Source organism: Dendropsophus ebraccatus, chromosome 3, assembly GCF_027789765.1.
Source record: "Dendropsophus ebraccatus isolate aDenEbr1 chromosome 3, aDenEbr1.pat, whole genome shotgun sequence".
NCBI classification, from domain to species: Eukaryota; Metazoa; Chordata; class Amphibia; order Anura; family Hylidae; genus Dendropsophus; species Dendropsophus ebraccatus.
In genome coordinates, this window is record NC_091456.1 from 23,476,211 (window position 1) to 23,494,009 (window position 17,799).

At 44.3% G+C, this 17,799-nt stretch overlaps 1 protein-coding gene across 1 annotated transcript; it reads left to right on the plus strand.

Annotated features, from left to right (window-relative positions):
- The first annotated feature begins 9,700 nt into the window (after window positions 1-9,700).
- Window positions 9,701-16,713, plus strand: C3H22orf15 (chromosome 3 C22orf15 homolog). The gene is made up of 5 exons (XM_069961129.1): window positions 9,701-9,758; window positions 10,077-10,163; window positions 12,678-12,800; window positions 15,302-15,376; window positions 16,516-16,713. The coding sequence occupies exons 1-5, from the start codon at window positions 9,734-9,736 to the stop codon at window positions 16,656-16,658; spliced, it is 453 nt and encodes a 150-aa protein (XP_069817230.1). The 5' UTR covers window positions 9,701-9,733; the 3' UTR covers window positions 16,659-16,713.
- The last annotated feature ends 1,086 nt before the right edge of the window (window positions 16,714-17,799 follow it).

Below are 17,799 nucleotides of genomic sequence, written 5' to 3' on the forward strand. Positions count from 1 at the left end.
CTGTTAGCTGCTTACATATTCTGTTACCAGCAGCCCGATGCAGCCCGGCCCCGGAGGCTCACAGCTCCAGCCCCGCGGCGCCTGCATCTCTCTCCCCTCCTGCTCGTCGGCAGACGTGTGACGTCATCAGTTGCTGCCCGCCCGAGCAGGAGAGGAGAGAGATGCAGGCGCCGCGGGGCTGGAGCTGTGAGCCTCCGGGGCCGGGCTGCATCGGGCTGCCGGTAACAGAATATGTAAGCAGCTAACAGCACCAGACCAGAGAGGAACAGAGAGGACCTGCTGGATCCACCAGAGGTGAGTATACTTTTGTTTTTTTGTTTTTTACATGAATGCTCCTACACAGTGGGAGCTTTACTTGGGGCCTATAACATGGAGTTATAGACCCCTCTATACTATACTATGTGGGGGCTGTACAGGGGGAAAATGCCATGTGGGGGGCTACAGAGGGATGCTTTTACTGTGTGGGGGGCTTCAGGGGGGGATAATATGTTGAGATTATTCTATGTGGGGGCTGGCTGCACAGGGACCTATACTATGTGGGGGGGCTACACGGGGGGGGGGGGATAATATGTGGGGGCTGGCTACACAGTGAGTGACATCCCCGTATACTGTGCATATAGTGAGTGACATCCCTGTATACTGTGCATATAGTGAGTGACATCCCTGTATACTGTGCATATAGTGAGTGACATCCCTGTATACTGTGCATATAGTGAGTGACATCCCTGTATACTGTGCACATACTGAGTGACATCCCTGTATACTGTGCATATAGTGAGTGACATCCCTGTATACTGTGCATATAGTGACATCCCTGTATACTGTGCATATAGTGAGTGACATCCCTGTATACTGTGCATATACTGAGTGACATCCCTGTATACTGTGCATATAGTGAGGGACATCCCCGTATACTGTGCATATACTGAGTAACATCCCTGTATACTGTGCATGTACTGAGTGACATCCCCATATACTGTGCATATAGTGAGAGACATCCCCATATACTGTGCATATAGTGAGTGACATCCCTGTATACTGTGCATATACTGAGTGACATCCCCGTATACTGTGCATATAGTGAGTGACATCCCTGTATACTGTGCATATACTGAGTGACATCCCTGTATACTGTGCATATAGTGAGTGACATCCCCGTATACTGTGCATATACTGAGTAACATCCCTGTATACTGTGCATGTACTGAGTGACATCCCCATATACTGTGCATATAGTGAGAGACATCCCCATATACTGTGCATATAGTGAGTGACATCCCCGTATACTGTGCATATACTGAGTGACATCCCCGTATACTGTGCATATAGTGAGTGACATCCCTGTATACTGTGCATATACTGAGTAACATCCCTGTATACTGTGTATATAGTGGGTGACATCCCTGTATACTGTGCATATACTGAGTGACATCCCTGTATACTGTGCATATACTGAGTGACATCCCTGTATACTGTGCATGTACTGAGTGACATCCCCATATACTGTGCATATAGTGAGTGACATCCCCATATACTGTGCATATAGTGAGTGATATCCCTGTATACTGTGTATATAGTGAGTGACATCCCCGTATACTGTGCATATACTAAGTGATATCCCTGTATACTGTGCATATACTGAGTGACATCCCTGTATACTGTGCATGTACTGAAGGACATCCCTGTATACTGTGCATATACTAAGTGACATCCCTGTATACTGCGCATATAGTGACATCCCTGTATACTGTGCATATACTAAGTGACATCCCTGTATACTGTGCATATAGTGACATCCCTGTATACTGTGCATATAGTGACATCCCTGTATACTGTGCATATAGTGACATCCCTGTATACTGTGCATATACTGAGTGACATCACTGTATACTGTGCATATAGTGACATCCCTGTATACTGTGCATATAGTGACATCCCTGTATACTGTGCATATAGTGACATCCCTGTATACTGTGCATATAGTGACATCCCTGTATACTGTGCATATACTGAGTGACATCACTGTATACTGTGCATATAGTGACATCACTGTATACTGTGCATATAGTGACATACCTGTATACTGTGCATATAGTGAGAGGCATCCCTGTATACTGTGCATATAGTGAGTGACATCCCTGTATACTGTGCATATAGTGAGAGGCATCCCTGTATACTGTGCATATAGTGACATCCCTGTATACTGTGCATATAGTGACATCCCTGTATACTGTGCATATAGTGAGTGACATCCCTGTATACTGTGCATATAGTGAGAGGCATCCCTGTATACTGTGCATATAGTGACATCCCTGTATACTGTGCATATACTGAGTAACATCCCTGTATACTGTGTATATAGTGAGTGACATCCCTGTATACTGTGTATATAGTGGGTGACATCCCTGTATACTGTGCATATACTGAGTGACATCCCTGTATACTGTGTATATAGTGAGTGACATCCCTGTATACTGTGTATATAGTGAGTGACATCCCTGTATACTGTGCATATAGTGAGTGACATCCCTGTATACTGTGCATATACTGAGTGACATCCCTGTATACTGTGCATATACTGAGTGACATCCCTGTATACTGTGCATATACTGAGTGACATCCCTGTATACTGTGCATATAGTGACATCCCTGTATACTGTGCATATACTAAGTGACATACCTGTATACTGTGCATACTGAGTGACATCCCTGTATACTCTGCATACTGAGTGACATCCCTGTATACTGTGCATATAGTGACATCCCTGTATACTGTGCATATAGTGAGTGACATCCCTGTATAATGTGCATATACTGAGTGACATCCCCGTATACTGTGCATATACTGAGTGACATCCCTGTATACTGTGCATATACTGAGTAACATCCCTGTATACTGTGTATATAGTGGGTGACATCCCTGTATACTGTGAATATACTGAGTGACATCCCTATATACTGTGCATATACTGAGTAACATCCCTGTATACTGTGTATATAGTGGGTGACATCCCTGTATACTGTGCATATACTGAGTGACATCCCTGTATACTGTGCATATACTGAGTAACATCCCTGTATACTGTGTATATAGTGGGTGACATCCCTGTATACTGTGCATATACTGAGTGACATCCCTGTATACTGTGCATATACTGAGTAACATCCCTGTATACTGTGTATATAGTGGGTGACATCCCTGTATACTGTGAATATACTGAGTGACATCCCTGTATACTGTGTATATAGTGAGTGACATCCCTGTATACTGTGCATATAGTGAGTGACATCCCTGTATACTGTGCATATAGTGAGTGACATCCCTGTATACTGTGCATATAGTGAGTGACATCCCTGTATACTGTGCATATAGTGACATCCCTGTATACTGTGCATATAGTGACATCCCTGTATACTGTGCATATAGTGAGTGACATCCCTGTATACTGTGCATATAGTGAGTGACATCCCTGTATACTGTGCATATACTTAGTGACATCCCTGTATACTGTGCACATACTGAGTGACATCCCTGTATACTGTGCACATACTGAGTGACATCCCTGTATACTGTGCACATACTGAGTGACATCCCTGTATACTGTGCACATACTGAGTGACATCCCTGTATACTGTGCACATACTGAGTGACATCCCTGTATACTGTGCATATAGTGACATCCCTGTATACTGTGCATATACTGAGTGACATCACTGTATACTGTGCATATAGTGACATCCCTGTATACTGTGCATATACTGAGTGACATCCCTGTATACTGTGCATATAGTGACATCACTGTATACTGTGCATATAGTGACATCCCTGTATACTGTGCATATAGTGACATCACTGTATACTGTGCATATAGTGACATCCCTGTATACTGTGCATATACTGAGTGACATCCCTGTATGTTGTGACTATTTTATGTGGGGGCTGGCTACACAGAGACCTATACTATTTGGGGGATACAAGAAGGGGGGAATAATATGTTGTGGCTATACTATGTGGGGGCTACAAAGGGTATGAGGTATGAGGTATGAGGTTAGGTTGGTGCTGGAGCGTGGAGCCTAAAGTGTTTGTCTCGCAGATTCTGGGGAGAAGAGTCATGGCTGGAGAAATCTTCATGATGGGCTGAGCCAGATGGAAAGAGAAGGAATAAACAGACAGCTTTGACTATCAAAAAGTCACTTATGATTCATGTAGAGAAGACGCCTCCTGTAAGTCACTGGATGTAACTGCACAATCATGCTTAATCACTTCACACGTACAGGATCTGCAACAGATTTGATGCTGGGTTCTGTCATTGAGTAACAAAGCTATCTGCAGCATCAAATCCTGTGTGTGTGAACACACTCTTAAGGTCTGTAGATCCTTTGTATAGCTGCATCTCTACCTCTATTTGGTCACTGCTAGAGATGAGAGACCTTACAGTAAGTTTAGGTTCACATGAACCCAAATGCTCTGAACTTCATCTCTGGTCAATGCTGAGGTAGAATATTGCATTTTATATACTGGTGGTATAAAGGGGATATTATTAATAGACAGTACAGCAGTATTATCCAGTCACTGTATGATGGCAGTGGTCATGGTATTATTTGTCCTGTGTATACTCATTTTATTGGTAATACTTATGTTCACGCAGGGCCGTTTTAATACATTGGTGGGCCCAGTGCACAGCCCTCAAGAGTGGGCCCCCCCCCTTCCCTTTTGGCACATTGTATAATGTACTGAATTTGCCCCCACACTGTATCAAGAGCCCCAATACATACAGTAGTTACCTTATAACACTATTTCCACCATACAGTGATTACATATTACATAAAAACTGCACTAAACAAAACAGAAAGATATTACCAATGATACCATTACATAATACCGCCACATCATGACCCCTAACACTACAATCCTATAACAGAGTGCAGTTACATCCAGTGACTCACCGGGGGCGTCTTCTCCGATCAGAGTCTGTCACCTTTTCTTTTTCTCTCCATCCAGCCTGGGCCACCTTGAAGTCTTCTCCTGGCTGTGAATCTTCTCTCCAGAATCTGCCAGACAAATATTTAAGGCTCCAACACATACAGTAGTTAGGTCCCTTGTACCCCTATACAGTAGTTACACCCCTCTGTACCCCTACATAGTTACACCCCTCTGTGCCTCCATAGTTTTAAGGTGTCCCTGTAGTATATAGACCCTCATGTGCTCCTCCAGTTATATACAGCCCTCCTGTGCGCTTCCCCATTAGTATATAGCCCCCCTGTGCACTCTCCCCAGTAGTATATAGCCCCCCTGTGCTCTCCCACAATAGTATATAGCCCCCCTGTGCTCTCCCACAATAGTATAAAGCCCCCTGTGCTCTCCCACAATAGTATATAGCCCCCCTGTGCTCTCCCCCCAATAGTATATAGCCCCCCTGTGCTCTCCCCAATAGTATATAGCCCCCCTGTGCTCTCCCCAATATATAGCCCCCCTGTGCTCTCCCCCATAGTATATAGACCCCTGTGCTCCCAAATAGTATATAGCCCCCCTGTGCGCTCTCCCATTAGTATATAGCCCCCCGTGCTCTCCCACAATAGTATATAGCCCCCCTGTGCTCTCCCACAATAGTATATAGCCCTCCCTGTGCTCTCCCCCCAATATTATATAGCCCCCCTGTGCTCTCCCCCCAATAGTATATAGCCCCCTGTGCTCCCCCATAGTATATAGCCCCCTCTGCTCCCCCATAGTATATAGCCCCCTGTGCTCCCCCATAGTATATAGCCCCCTGTGCTCCCCCATAGTATATAGCCCCCTGTACTCCCCCATAGTGTATAGCCCCCTGTGCTCCTACATAGTATATAGCCCCCTGTGCTCCCCCATAGTATATAGCCCCCTTTGCTCCCCCATAGTATATAGCCCCCTGTGCTCCCCCATAGTATATAGCCCCCTGTGCTCCCCCATAGTATATAGCCCCCTGTGCTCCCCCATAGTATATAGCCCCCTGTGCTCCCCATAGTATATAGCCCCCTGTGCTCCCCAGTAGAATATAGCCCCCTGTGCTCCCCCATAGTATATAGCTCCCCTGTGCTCCCCCATAGTATATAGCTCCCCTGTGCTCCCCCATAGTATATAGCCCCCTGTGCTCCCCCATAGTATATAGCCCCCTGTGCTCCCCAGTAGAATATAGCCCCCTGTGCTCCCCCATAGTATATAGCTCCCCTGTGCTCCCCAGTAGTATAAGGCTCCCCTGTGCTCCCCCATAGTATATAGCTCCCCTGTGCTCCCCCATAGTATATAGCCCCCTGTGCTCCCCCATAGTATATAGCTCCCCTGTGCTCCCCCATAGTATATAGCCCCCTGTGCTCCCCCATAGTATATAGCCCCCTGTGCTCCCCCATAGTATATAGCCCCCTGTGCTCCCCAGTAGAATATAGCCCCCTGTGCTCCCCCATAGTATATAGCTCCCCTGTGCTCCCCAGTAGTATATGGCTCCCCTGTGCTCCCCCATAGTATATAGCTCCCCTGTGCTCCCCCATAGTATATAGCCCCCTGTGCTCCCCCATAGTATATAGCCCCCTGTGCTCCCCCATAGTATATAGCCCCCTGTGCTCCCCCATAGTATATAGCCCCCTGTGCTCCCCCATAGTATATAGCCCCCTGTGCTCCCCCATAGTATATAGCCCCCTGTGCTCCCCCATAGTATATAGCTCCCCTGTGCTCCCCCATAGTATATAGCCCCCTGTGCTGCCCCATAGTATATAGCCCCCTGTGCTCCCCCATAGTATATAGCCCCCTGTGCTCCCCCATAGTATATAGCCCCCTGTGCTCCCCAGTAATATATAGCCCCCTGTGCTCCCCCATAGTATATAGCCCCCTGTGCTCCCCCATAGTATATAGCCCCCTGTGCTCCCCCATAGTATATAGCTCCCCTGTGCTCCCCCGTAGTATATAGCCCCCTGTGCTCCCCCATAGTATATAGCCCCCTGTGCTCCCCATAGTATATAGCCCCCTGTGCCCCCCATAGTATATAGCCCCCTGTGCTCCCCCATAGTATATGTGCTCCCCCTCCCATATAACATTGAAAAAAACAAACACTGTTACTCACCTGGGTCCACGCGTTCCTCTTCTCTTCCCTCCTGTGGCCGCACTTCCTGCGGTCACAAGAGGCTGCATTCCCCTTACCCTCGCGCCGACGCTCCAGTGACGTCGGGCGCTAGAGGGAGAGTGCGGCCTCTTGTGACCGCAGGAAGTGCGGCCACAAGAGTGACTGACAGGGAGGGAGCCAATGGCTCTCTCTCTGTCAGTAACGCTGCCGCTGAAGCGCTGAAGCGCCGCAGCAGCGGCGGACGGGGGGGGCCTGCAGGGGGCGCCATGGAGGGGTAAGTAGATTACCCATCCATGGCGCTCCCCCCTGACAGGCTGGTGGCCGGAGCCCTGTGTGACCGCACTGGTCGCACATAGCAACGGCCGGCCTGCTCGGGGGGGCCCCTTTAACCAGTGGGCCCGGTGCACGTGCACCATGTGCCCTCTGGTTAAAGCGGCCCTGTGTTCACGTAGTGGATTTATTCAGTGACAGCATAGTGGTATTAGTCATGTTGTAGTGATGATGGTAGTTGATGTATTATCTGTTACTTGTATACTGTAATAATGGTAGTATCAGTCTCTTTATAATCGATTGGCCAGTAACAGTAATGATGATATTCGCTTCCTGTATACTGGTGTTTTTTGGTAACTATAATAGCTATTTAGAGATATACAGTATTATCATGCATAGAAAATTGTCTTACCAGTGCTAACATTATACAGGAAATGTGTAATATTATTTTACATATCCTAACAATTTCCCTAGGACCCTACTTATATATATTATCACTGTTGTAGCCTGTTGTTGCATAATAGATAGATAGATAGATAGTAGATAGATAGTTCGATAGATAGATAGATGATAGATAGGAGATAGATAGATAGATAGATAGATAGACAGACAGACAGACAGACAGACAGACAGACAGACAGACAGACAGACAGATAGATAGATAGATAGATAGATAGATAGATAGATAGCAGATAGATAATAGATAGGAGATAGATAGATAGATAGATAGATAGATAGATAGATAGATAGATAGATAGATAGAAGATAGATAGATAGATAGATAGATAGATAGATAGATAGATAGATAGGAGATAGATAGATAGACAGACAGATAGATAGATAGATAGATAGATAGATAGGAGATACATAGATAGTTCGATAGATAGTTCGATAGATAGATAGATAGATAGGAGATACATAGATAGATAGATAGGAGATACATAGATAGTTCGATAGATAGTTCGATAGATAGATAGATAGGAGATAGATAGATAGATAGATAGATAGATAGATAGATAGATAGATAGGAGATAGATAGGAGATAGATAGATAGATAGATAGATAGATAGATAGATAGGAGATAGATAGATAGGAGATAGATAGATATATAGATAGATAGATAGGAGATAGATAGAAGATAGATAGGAGATAGATAGATAGATAGATAGATAGGAGATAGATAGATAGATAGATAGATAGATAGATAGATAGATAGATAGATAGATAGATAGATAGATAGATAGGAGATAGATAGGAGATAGATAGATAGATAGATAGATAGATAGATAGGAGATAGATAGATAGGAGATAGATAGATAGGAGATAGATAGATAGGAGATAGATAGATAGACTTGGCACCATTTCTGTCAATAAAAATGAGTTGCAATACAATACAACATGACCTAAGTGTGATATGGTATGTGGGCTGGAGGGGTGTGAGTGCCAGGGCTGATTTTCAGTCCCAGTCCGGCCCTGGCGGAGGTTCAGGTTCGTACCAACCCGAACCATCGGCATTTGACTCCCGCTGCCTTCCTGTTCAATGGGGAAGGTGGAGACAGCCCGAGTATTGCCTGGAAAACAGGGATACAGCCTATTACCTAGGAACCCACGGAACAGGAAGGCAGTGGGAGTCAAATGGCGCACGCCCGATCGCCGCCCCGCCCCCCCCCCCCCCCCCCGCACGCCCAATCGCAGCCCTGCAGCCCTGGCCCCGAGCATACATCACCTGTTTGGGCCGTGGCTGTGTGATGCTCCCGGCTCCCCTTGCTGCCCATCAGCATCAGTGCTGCTGTGCAGGGGGCCGGGGCTGTAAGCTGCGGGCGGCCGGCAGGGACGCAGGGGTTAAAGGGGCCGAGTGCCATGCAGGCAGCGGATCCGCTGCGTGTATGGGACCCATTGAGCTTCACAGTACAGGATCCGCAGCTGATTTCGCTGCAAACTTGCAGATCCGGTAGGTTCTATCTCAATCAGCGTCTGGTTAAGGTGTATGGGAAAACCAGCTCTAAAACACTTGTTTCTCCTCTCTGAACTGCCCCTAGTGTTATACTGGTTGGGTAGATCAGCGCGTTTTGTCATTCGAGTCGCATACATTCCAGCAAATAGAAGTCTGACAAGTGCAATGTTTTCCACCCGCTGTGTTACAGTAAAACTCCATAGGGGATAATTATATGCCTCTTGGCACAAGCTTTTGTTGCTTCTTAGATACCGGGACAAAAGGCCTCGCTCTCTGCTGAGTTGAGGCAGTTAACAAAAATAAACAGCCCTGTAGTTTTCACATTCTCCCAGAACCTTAGAAGACGTGGAGCCGCCTTGGTTACGGATCTTAGTAACAGAAACACATCCCAGTTATAAGACCCGTATTTGTAAATACTGAAATGTTTATCACTGTGAAATTTGGAGGTAAGAAACTTCATTCCAACTTTGCTTTTTATTTTGCACTTTGTCAGTCAGCACAATAGACACCATGCATCCCGACAAACAATGTCCATCACCATACCAGATTATAGGCAAAAAATCAGAGAAATTGGTACAGTAACATGTCACAAAGCTTATGGGATTTCAGGCTTTATTTGTCTTATACAAGGAAATTACAATATTAGAAATTCACTCATGTATCCCTATTATTGAAATCAAATCCTCTGCTGCTTTTCTAGACCAATCTGCAAAATACAGCTGTATTCTTACCATCATCTAACCATAGGATTTTTTTTTTTTCAGCTGATGAACATATTTTATTAAATCCCAACTGCAAGGTTGTCAATTTAGCAGAAAGCTTGAGGGATAAATGTCATTGTGGACCCGAAGGTGAGTAACTGCTGTTTAAAAGAAGGATTATTAAGAATAACATGTGTAGACTAAATTAATATTTAAATATTAGTGATGAGCGAACAGTGAGATATTCGAATATTCGATATTTGTACGAATATCCCGCGAATATTCGATCGAATATTCGATCACATTAAAGTCTATGGGAACAAGTATTCGATTAGTGAAAAACATCTATTTGACCATTTGGAGGGTGAAACTGGAAGCTGGGGGATTTGAACGCTTATCGAATATTTATCGAATATTCGCGGGATATTCGTACGAATATCGAATATTCGAATATCTCACTATTTGATCGAATATCTATTCGATCGAACAGTATTCGATCATCACTATTAAATATCAAAGAAGTCAAACACTATAGGTAGAGATGAAAGGATTTCCAGTAGTGATTTTCCCCAAGCACGTGGACCGGAGCGGCACTGAGTAGGCTGATAAGCAGATTGCTGAGATGACAAAACGATTTGCTATCTCGGCAATCTGCTTAGCAGCCTACTCAGTGCCGCTCCACTCTGAATGCTGGGAAAAGCTGGATCCAGTCCTGGGAAACTGTCAGAAGTTTCCCAGGACTGAATCCAGCTTTTTCAGGTACCGTAGAGGAGCGGCAGTGCGTTTCAACGGAGCCGGCTGATGAGCGCATTGTCGGGATAACAAAGCGCTTTGCTTTGTTATTACTATAAATGTGCTCATCTCTAATTATAGGTAAATGGGTTGTCCGGTATTAGATATATGAGCTGCTTCTGGTATAGCAGCTCAGCCCCGTTCACTTGTATGTTCACACAGGATCAAAAATTCTGCAGATTTTCTGCAGCTGTAAATGGGATTAGGGATGGTTCGTATGAACCCGAACGCTCGGCAGCAGATTCCCGCTGTCTGCCCGCTCCGTTGAGCGGGCGGATACAGTGGGAGTAACGCCTTGAAAACTGGGATACAGCCTATGGCTATGGCTGTATCCCAGTTTTCCAGGCAGTCCTCCCGCTGGAGCGGGCAAACAGCGGGAATCATTACCGAGGGTTCGGGTTCGTATGAACCCGAACCTAACTCGGTTCGGACCATCCCTAAATGGGATCTTGCTGCAAATTTGTCATTCTGAATTTAAAAAAAATAATAATAATTTTTGGGCACTTGCGCACTTTTTCCGTGCTGTGCAAAAACTCAAAAATTATGATTTAGGCACACAGGCCTTCGGGAATCTTGTGCATTTTTTTTGTGCTTGTGCAATTTTTTTTGGCAAACAAAACCACGCCATGGTAGAAGTGGAGTACTGCTGCGCAATTCTTTGCACAAAAACAAAAAAATTGCACATGATATATTTGGCCAATGAAGTAGCTAACATGAAACCATGACCCCAGCAAGAGAAAGAAAAAAAAGGTGAAGCTTGCGTAAGGGCCCCCCCAGTCCCATCTACACTGCTGCTACTGTAGTATGCTGCTTCCACTTGCAAATCAGCTATGAAATATCTGCACTGTATCCATATTGTGGAAATGTATCTTTAGACCCATTAGGACTCCTTTTAGGGAATAAAACCCCAAATACATTTGTTTTATCTCTCAAAAATCTAAAAAAAAGTTTGTTCGCATGTAGTTTAATTTTATGAAACTGTAATCAACATGTAACTGTAGCACGATTTTTGGTCCTGGCTAGAGATGAGCGAACCTGGAGCATGCTCGAGTTGATCCGAACCCGAACTTTCGGCATTTGATTAGCGGTGGCTGCTGACCTTGGATAAAGCCCTAAGGTTATGTGGAAATCGTGGATATAGTCATTGGCTGTATCCATGTTTTCCAGACAACCTTAGAGCTTTATCCAAGTTCAGCAGCCACCGCTAATCAAATGCCGATCGTTCGGGTTCGGATCGACTCAAACCCAAACCTGGTTCACTCATCTCTAGTCCTGACCTAAAATCATTGGCCATCGGGCGCACATCACTATGTGTACTGTAATAACGATGTGCGGCCGACCAATATATGAAGAAGAGAAAATGCAAGGGCACTCACCCATGTGTGCAGTAGTCTTTATTGTAATCTTCTTAAAACATAATTTAGCAGACGGCGAGGACGCCAAATACTTTCAGCAGACAGCTGTTTCGCGATATTCGCTTCATCAGTCCATGTGCGGCTGACCACTGTGTATAGAAAACAATTAAGTATATACATACCAGTCCATGCTGCTCAGTTACTTCCTGGCTTCTGCCCGCAGCCACCAGTGGAACTTCAGGGACGGTGTCTGAAGTGACAGGCCCGCTCAGCCAATCACTGGGCGAGTATGGCTCTCCTACCACACAGCAAGTCTACAAAAGCTGCTGTATTCACTACCTGCTCTTGTGCCTGAGGCATTGTTCAGCACATGGAAATATGCCTCATTCTTCTCTAAATATCGCAATGTCATATTCTTTCACTTTTTACTTCCTGTATTAACGATAATATTCTATTATTTTTCTTGGGATGATACTGTAGTTCTGTTTGAAAACTATGTTTGCTTTTTTATTTTTAGTTGCCATTGATCTCCTGGATGAATCTGGAAATCTTATAAATCTCAGTGATCTTGAAGGATCTCAGGACATTGCGACTAATTACCTGAAGGAACGACAATCCTATGTTCTGGTCAAAATTATCCGTAAGTAGAAATGTGTGGAATTTCTTTTTATGTTTCTCGTATATTATATCACATCTGCCTGAATAACTCGGAGATGACTGAATGACATGAAGACACTGCTGAGCACATGAGTAACATTTTCTAGATTATCTGTTAGGGTATGTTCACACTGAGAAAAACAGGCGGAAATCCCGAACAGAATCCCCACGGTTTCTATGCGGTGTAGGCAGGGCCGGCGTCAGCACAGGGCTTACCAAGGCCAGCGCCAGAGCCCAAAGAGGAAGAGGGGCCCAATGTTCTAATGTTCAGCCTGCTCACTGTAGTGCAGGGTGAGGGGCTGAACATCAGAAGACACAAAGGACGGACCTGCACAGACAGAGAGAGAAGGGTGAGGGACCTGATCACATGACCCGCAGGCCCTCAACCTTACAGTGTGGAGAGCAGCCCCATAGAGAGGAAGAGGGAGAAGACTGAGCTGTAAGTGCTGTGTGTCAGTGTCTTAGTGTTTCAGTGTCAGTCAGAGTCTGTGTCTGTGAGCGTCTGTGTTAGTCAGTGTCTGTATCAGTCAGTGTCTGTGTCAGTCCGTGTCTGTCAGTAAGTCAGTGTCTGCGTCAGTTAGTTAGTGTCAGTCAGTGTTAGTTGGTCAGTGTCAGTCAGTGTCTGTGTCAGTTAGTGTCATTCAGATAGTTAGTGTCAGTCAGTGTTAGTTGGTCAGTGTCAGTCAGTGTCTGTGTCAGTTAGTGTGTTTGTCAGTCAGTCAATGTCAATAATGTGTGTTTGTGATGTCTCAGAACACTTTGGTGCCTGCATTATGGACACAAATCCTGACCTGACTCTTGATCTAGTGACGTAAACTGATAACATCATAGATCTACTGTATGCAGTCAGGCTAGATAGAAGTTGCGCAATTCGTGGCAAAATCATATTATTAAAGCAAAATAAACGCCATGTGTGAACACAGCCTAAAGCCTTTTAGGGTGCGTTTACACAGAAAGATTTATCTGACAGATTTTGGAAGCCAAAGCCAGGAATAGATTTGAAGAGAAGAGAAATCTCAATCTTTCCTTTATGACCTGTTCCCTGTCTGTTCCTGGCTTTGGCTTCAAAGATCTGTCAGATAAATCTTTCTGTGTAAACACAAAATTATGCTAATTTTACACAGAGCGATAATTCGCCCGATCGTACGATTAACGATTTTGAAGTAACGATTTTTTTTAATAACGATCAGCGTTTAGATGGAACGATATATAGTTCAGAAAATTCGTTTTGCGATCGCTTAAGCCTATGTCGCACATAGGTAAAATCAGTGAACAACTGTTTACACGGAACGATCTGCGAATTTTTTGCGAACGATCAACGACGATTTATTAACATGTTCAAAGATCAAAATGAACGATTTTTAGCTAATTGCTTGATCGTTCGCTGCGTTTACACGGAACAATTATAGCTCAATGCGATCGTTATCGCAAAAATTCACCCGATAATCGTTCCGTGTAAACGTAGCATTAGACACGACAATGAGCTCCAGATAAGGACCAATCTAGAAGATCAAAACTCATTTGCTAATGCTGCGTTTACACAGAACAATTATCGTTCGAAATTTTCTAAATAACGATCGCATTTGAGCGATAATCGGCTCGTGAAAACACAGAGAACGATCAAGCGACGAGTGAGAAATTGTTCATTTTGATTCACAGATCGCTTTGTGTAAACCGTCTTTCACCGATTCAGCCTGTGTGTGTGATCGGCTTAAGCGATCTTAAAACGATCGCAACAACGATTTTTCCAAACGCTGTATCGTTCTGTCTAAACGCTGATCGTTATAAAAAGCACATCGTTAAATCGCTGAATCAAATGACCGCACATAAGATCCATTCAGGCAAGGAACAAGCAGTTGCTCATTCATTGGCCAATCGCTGGCCCTTTGATTATAGGGAAAATCCTTCCTAGGAACAATTATTTACAGATAATTGCTTGTGTAAAGGGTATGTTCACATATGTTAAGAGTTGGACAGCAAATAAATGATTAAAGGGCAACTCCAGCTAAATTTTTGTTCTTTCAGATCAAATGGTGTCAGAAAGTGCCAGAGATTTGTAATTTACTTCTATTAAAAAAAATCTCAAGTCTTCCAGTACTTATAAGCTACTGTATGTCCTGCAGGAAGTGGTATTCTTTCTGGAGAGCAGCAGAGTTTTTCTATGGGAATTGGCTACTGCTCTGGAAAGTTCCTGACATGGACAGAGGTGGCAGCAGAGAACGCTGTGTCAGACTGGAAAGAATACACCACTTCCTGTAGGACATACAGCAGCTGATAAGTACAGGCAAACTGGAAATTTTTGAATAGAAGTGAATTACAAATCTCTGGCACTAGCTAGGACCAGTTGATTTGAAAAAAAAAAAAAAAATGTTGCTGGAGTTGCCCTTTAATTACTGCAATGAAATGATGGATTTTCATTGTGTTACTGCATGTGTGAACACAACCAAAAGGCCATTCACTTTTTCTTATGGTTTAAATGTGTAGGTGGAGAAGGATCTGAGCAGGCGCGCTACGAGTCTTTGCTGGAGAATCTGTGGAAACGTCATCCAGAGTTGGCAGGTAAGGAATCACGTCATGTCATCACTTCCGGGACTCTTTGTTCTTTTAGTAACATTGGCTGTATGGTTGGGGTAGTTGTTCTTCTGCAGAATAAAAATTTGGAGCCAATCAATCCCTGATAGAAAGCATATTACTTTGCACATGTTCCTACACCTGCCTAAAACATTTGCACTGTACTATAGTAGTTTGTACTACTAAACAAAATGGAAGAAAATTAAAGACGCCCTGTTGCCTCTTTAATGATTTTAAAGAAATCAACAGGGGTTGTGATATCAAGCAGTTTTGCAATATACTACTAAGTGTTCTATGTTTTAATCAACTATATACATATGACCACTAGGTGTCTCCCTTCGCTGTGCACGTGTACAGCTGTTGCACGTCTATATTCAATAACAGAGAATCCTGAGGGTGCTTGCATTGCATGGTCAGCTCTCCTGCCACATAGCACCAAAACATCTGTAATCAGACAGTGACATTATACTGACTGAATTTTTGCATAACACAGAGCATTGTCTCCTGGTGAGCTGCAGAGTTGTTAATATAATTATAAAGTTAATAATATAATAAGCCTAAGTTATGGTGTGTTTACACAGACAGATTTATTTGACAGATCTTTGAAGCCAAAGCCAGGAATAGATTTGAAAAGAGAAAAATCTCAGTCTTTCCTTTATGACCTGTTCTTTGTTTATAGTCTATTTCTGGCATTTAATACTTTTGACAGCCCTACCCAACACTCACAGTGGGTTCTGCAGTCAGCATAAGGTGTACGGCTCTCCCGACAGAATGTCAGTAGAGATAGGGGCTGGGCATGATGCAAAAACACTGCCCAATTCCCTTGGCTCTGGGAGAAATAAGCCACCTCCAGAACAGCCTGGCTGCAGCTTAATCCTCCCCATAGAGAACACAGGAACACTCGGCCATGCCTAAAGTTCCAGTGTATGAGGAAGAGGGGCCAGATAACACATTTAGGCTATGTTCACGTTGAAATAACGGCCATCATTTTGACAGTGTGAACATAGCCTTATAGTGGCTTTGCTTGGCAGCTCCCTGACGGCCCCTAAATAAGAAAACAAGCTGGATTTTTATTGACTCCTTGAGTAAATGTTACGATAAGCAAATAATTCTCTTTTCTCGCGCAGAACGTTTGCAGAAACTCTCTAATCCCCACGTACGAGAAAAGTGGCGCAATTCTGTTAGTAAGAAGGTTCGGACTCCCAAGGAAACACCTTTTTCTTCACCAACAAAAACAAGAGCAGCTTCTCAGCAGAAGAGCAAATCCTAAAGAACTAACGTAGCTGTATAGTGTAATAAGAAACAAAACACATCATGGCAGCACATACAAGGAAGATCTGCTAAACCGCAAAGAAGACAATGTCAGCCATGTGATGATACGTTGCTGAACTTCTCTCATACACTAAGGCCCCGTTCCCACTGAGGAAAGGTAGTGGAATTCCGCGACGGAATTGTCCGCCGCGGAATGCCGTTAGCCTCCCGCTCATAATGGGATCTATGGGAGGCGCGCGCTCCTGCTCTGTACGCGCTGAAGAATTAACATGTTCATTCTTCAGCGCGGACAGAGCAGGAGCGCGCGCCTCCCATAGACTCCCATTATGAGCGGGAGGCTAACGGCATTCCGCGGCGGACAATTCCGTCGCGGAATTCCGCTACCTTTCCTCAGTGGGAACGGGGCCTAATATGGAATTTTTAATTTTTTATTTTTTTTTGCAGTTTTGTAATTTTTTTTTTCAATCTTGAGATTCAATGAATTCATCAATACTGATTACGACCTAGGGTCACAATGTACATATTAGCTTTCCCAAATATAGAACTGTGTAACTTGTAAGCGGTAGAAGTCATTTCTATAGTTAGAAATATGAAGAAATCTCATCCACACAAGGAAAATGACTTGTGGATTTTAAAGGGATGTTCCAGCTAAAATCTTTATCTTTCAGATCAACTGGTTTCAGAAAGTTGTATAGATTTGTAATTTACTCCTAATTAAAAAAAACAAAACTCAAGTCTTTCCATATTTATCAGCCGCTGTATGTCCTGCAGGAATGGTGTGTTCTTTCCAGTCCGACACAGCCCTCTCTGCTGCCATCTCTGTCCACGACAGGAACTGTCCAGAGCAGCAGCAAATCCCCATAGAAAACCTCTCCTGCTCTGGACAGTTCCGGACATGGACAGAGGTGGCAGCAGAGAGCACTGTGTCAGGGCCCTTGCACAATGAGTAAAAGAGGCTGAATCTACGAATGGAGTCCACGTGGCGGATTCCGCTCGAAATTCAGCCTGTCTTATTTCTTCTCTGGGATTTCTCTAGTGCCTCTCCTCTCCCCTCAAAGAATGAACACTTTTGGTATGGCCAAGCATTCCTGTATTCTCTATGGAGAGGAGTAAGCTGCAGTGAAAGCCATCTGACTGAC

What these genes read in the sequence shown, in the direction of transcription:
- C3H22orf15 (XM_069961129.1), top strand. Translation starts at nt 9,734, where the DNA reads ATGTTTATCACTGTGAAATTTGGAG. An exon ending in TATCACTGTGAAATTTGGAG is followed by an intron (nt 9,759 to 10,076) that starts GTAAGAAACTTC and finishes TTTTTTTTTCAG; the next exon opens with CTGATGAACATATTTTATTA. An exon ending in ATGTCATTGTGGACCCGAAG is followed by an intron (nt 10,164 to 12,677) that starts GTGAGTAACTGC and finishes TTTTATTTTTAG; the next exon opens with TTGCCATTGATCTCCTGGAT.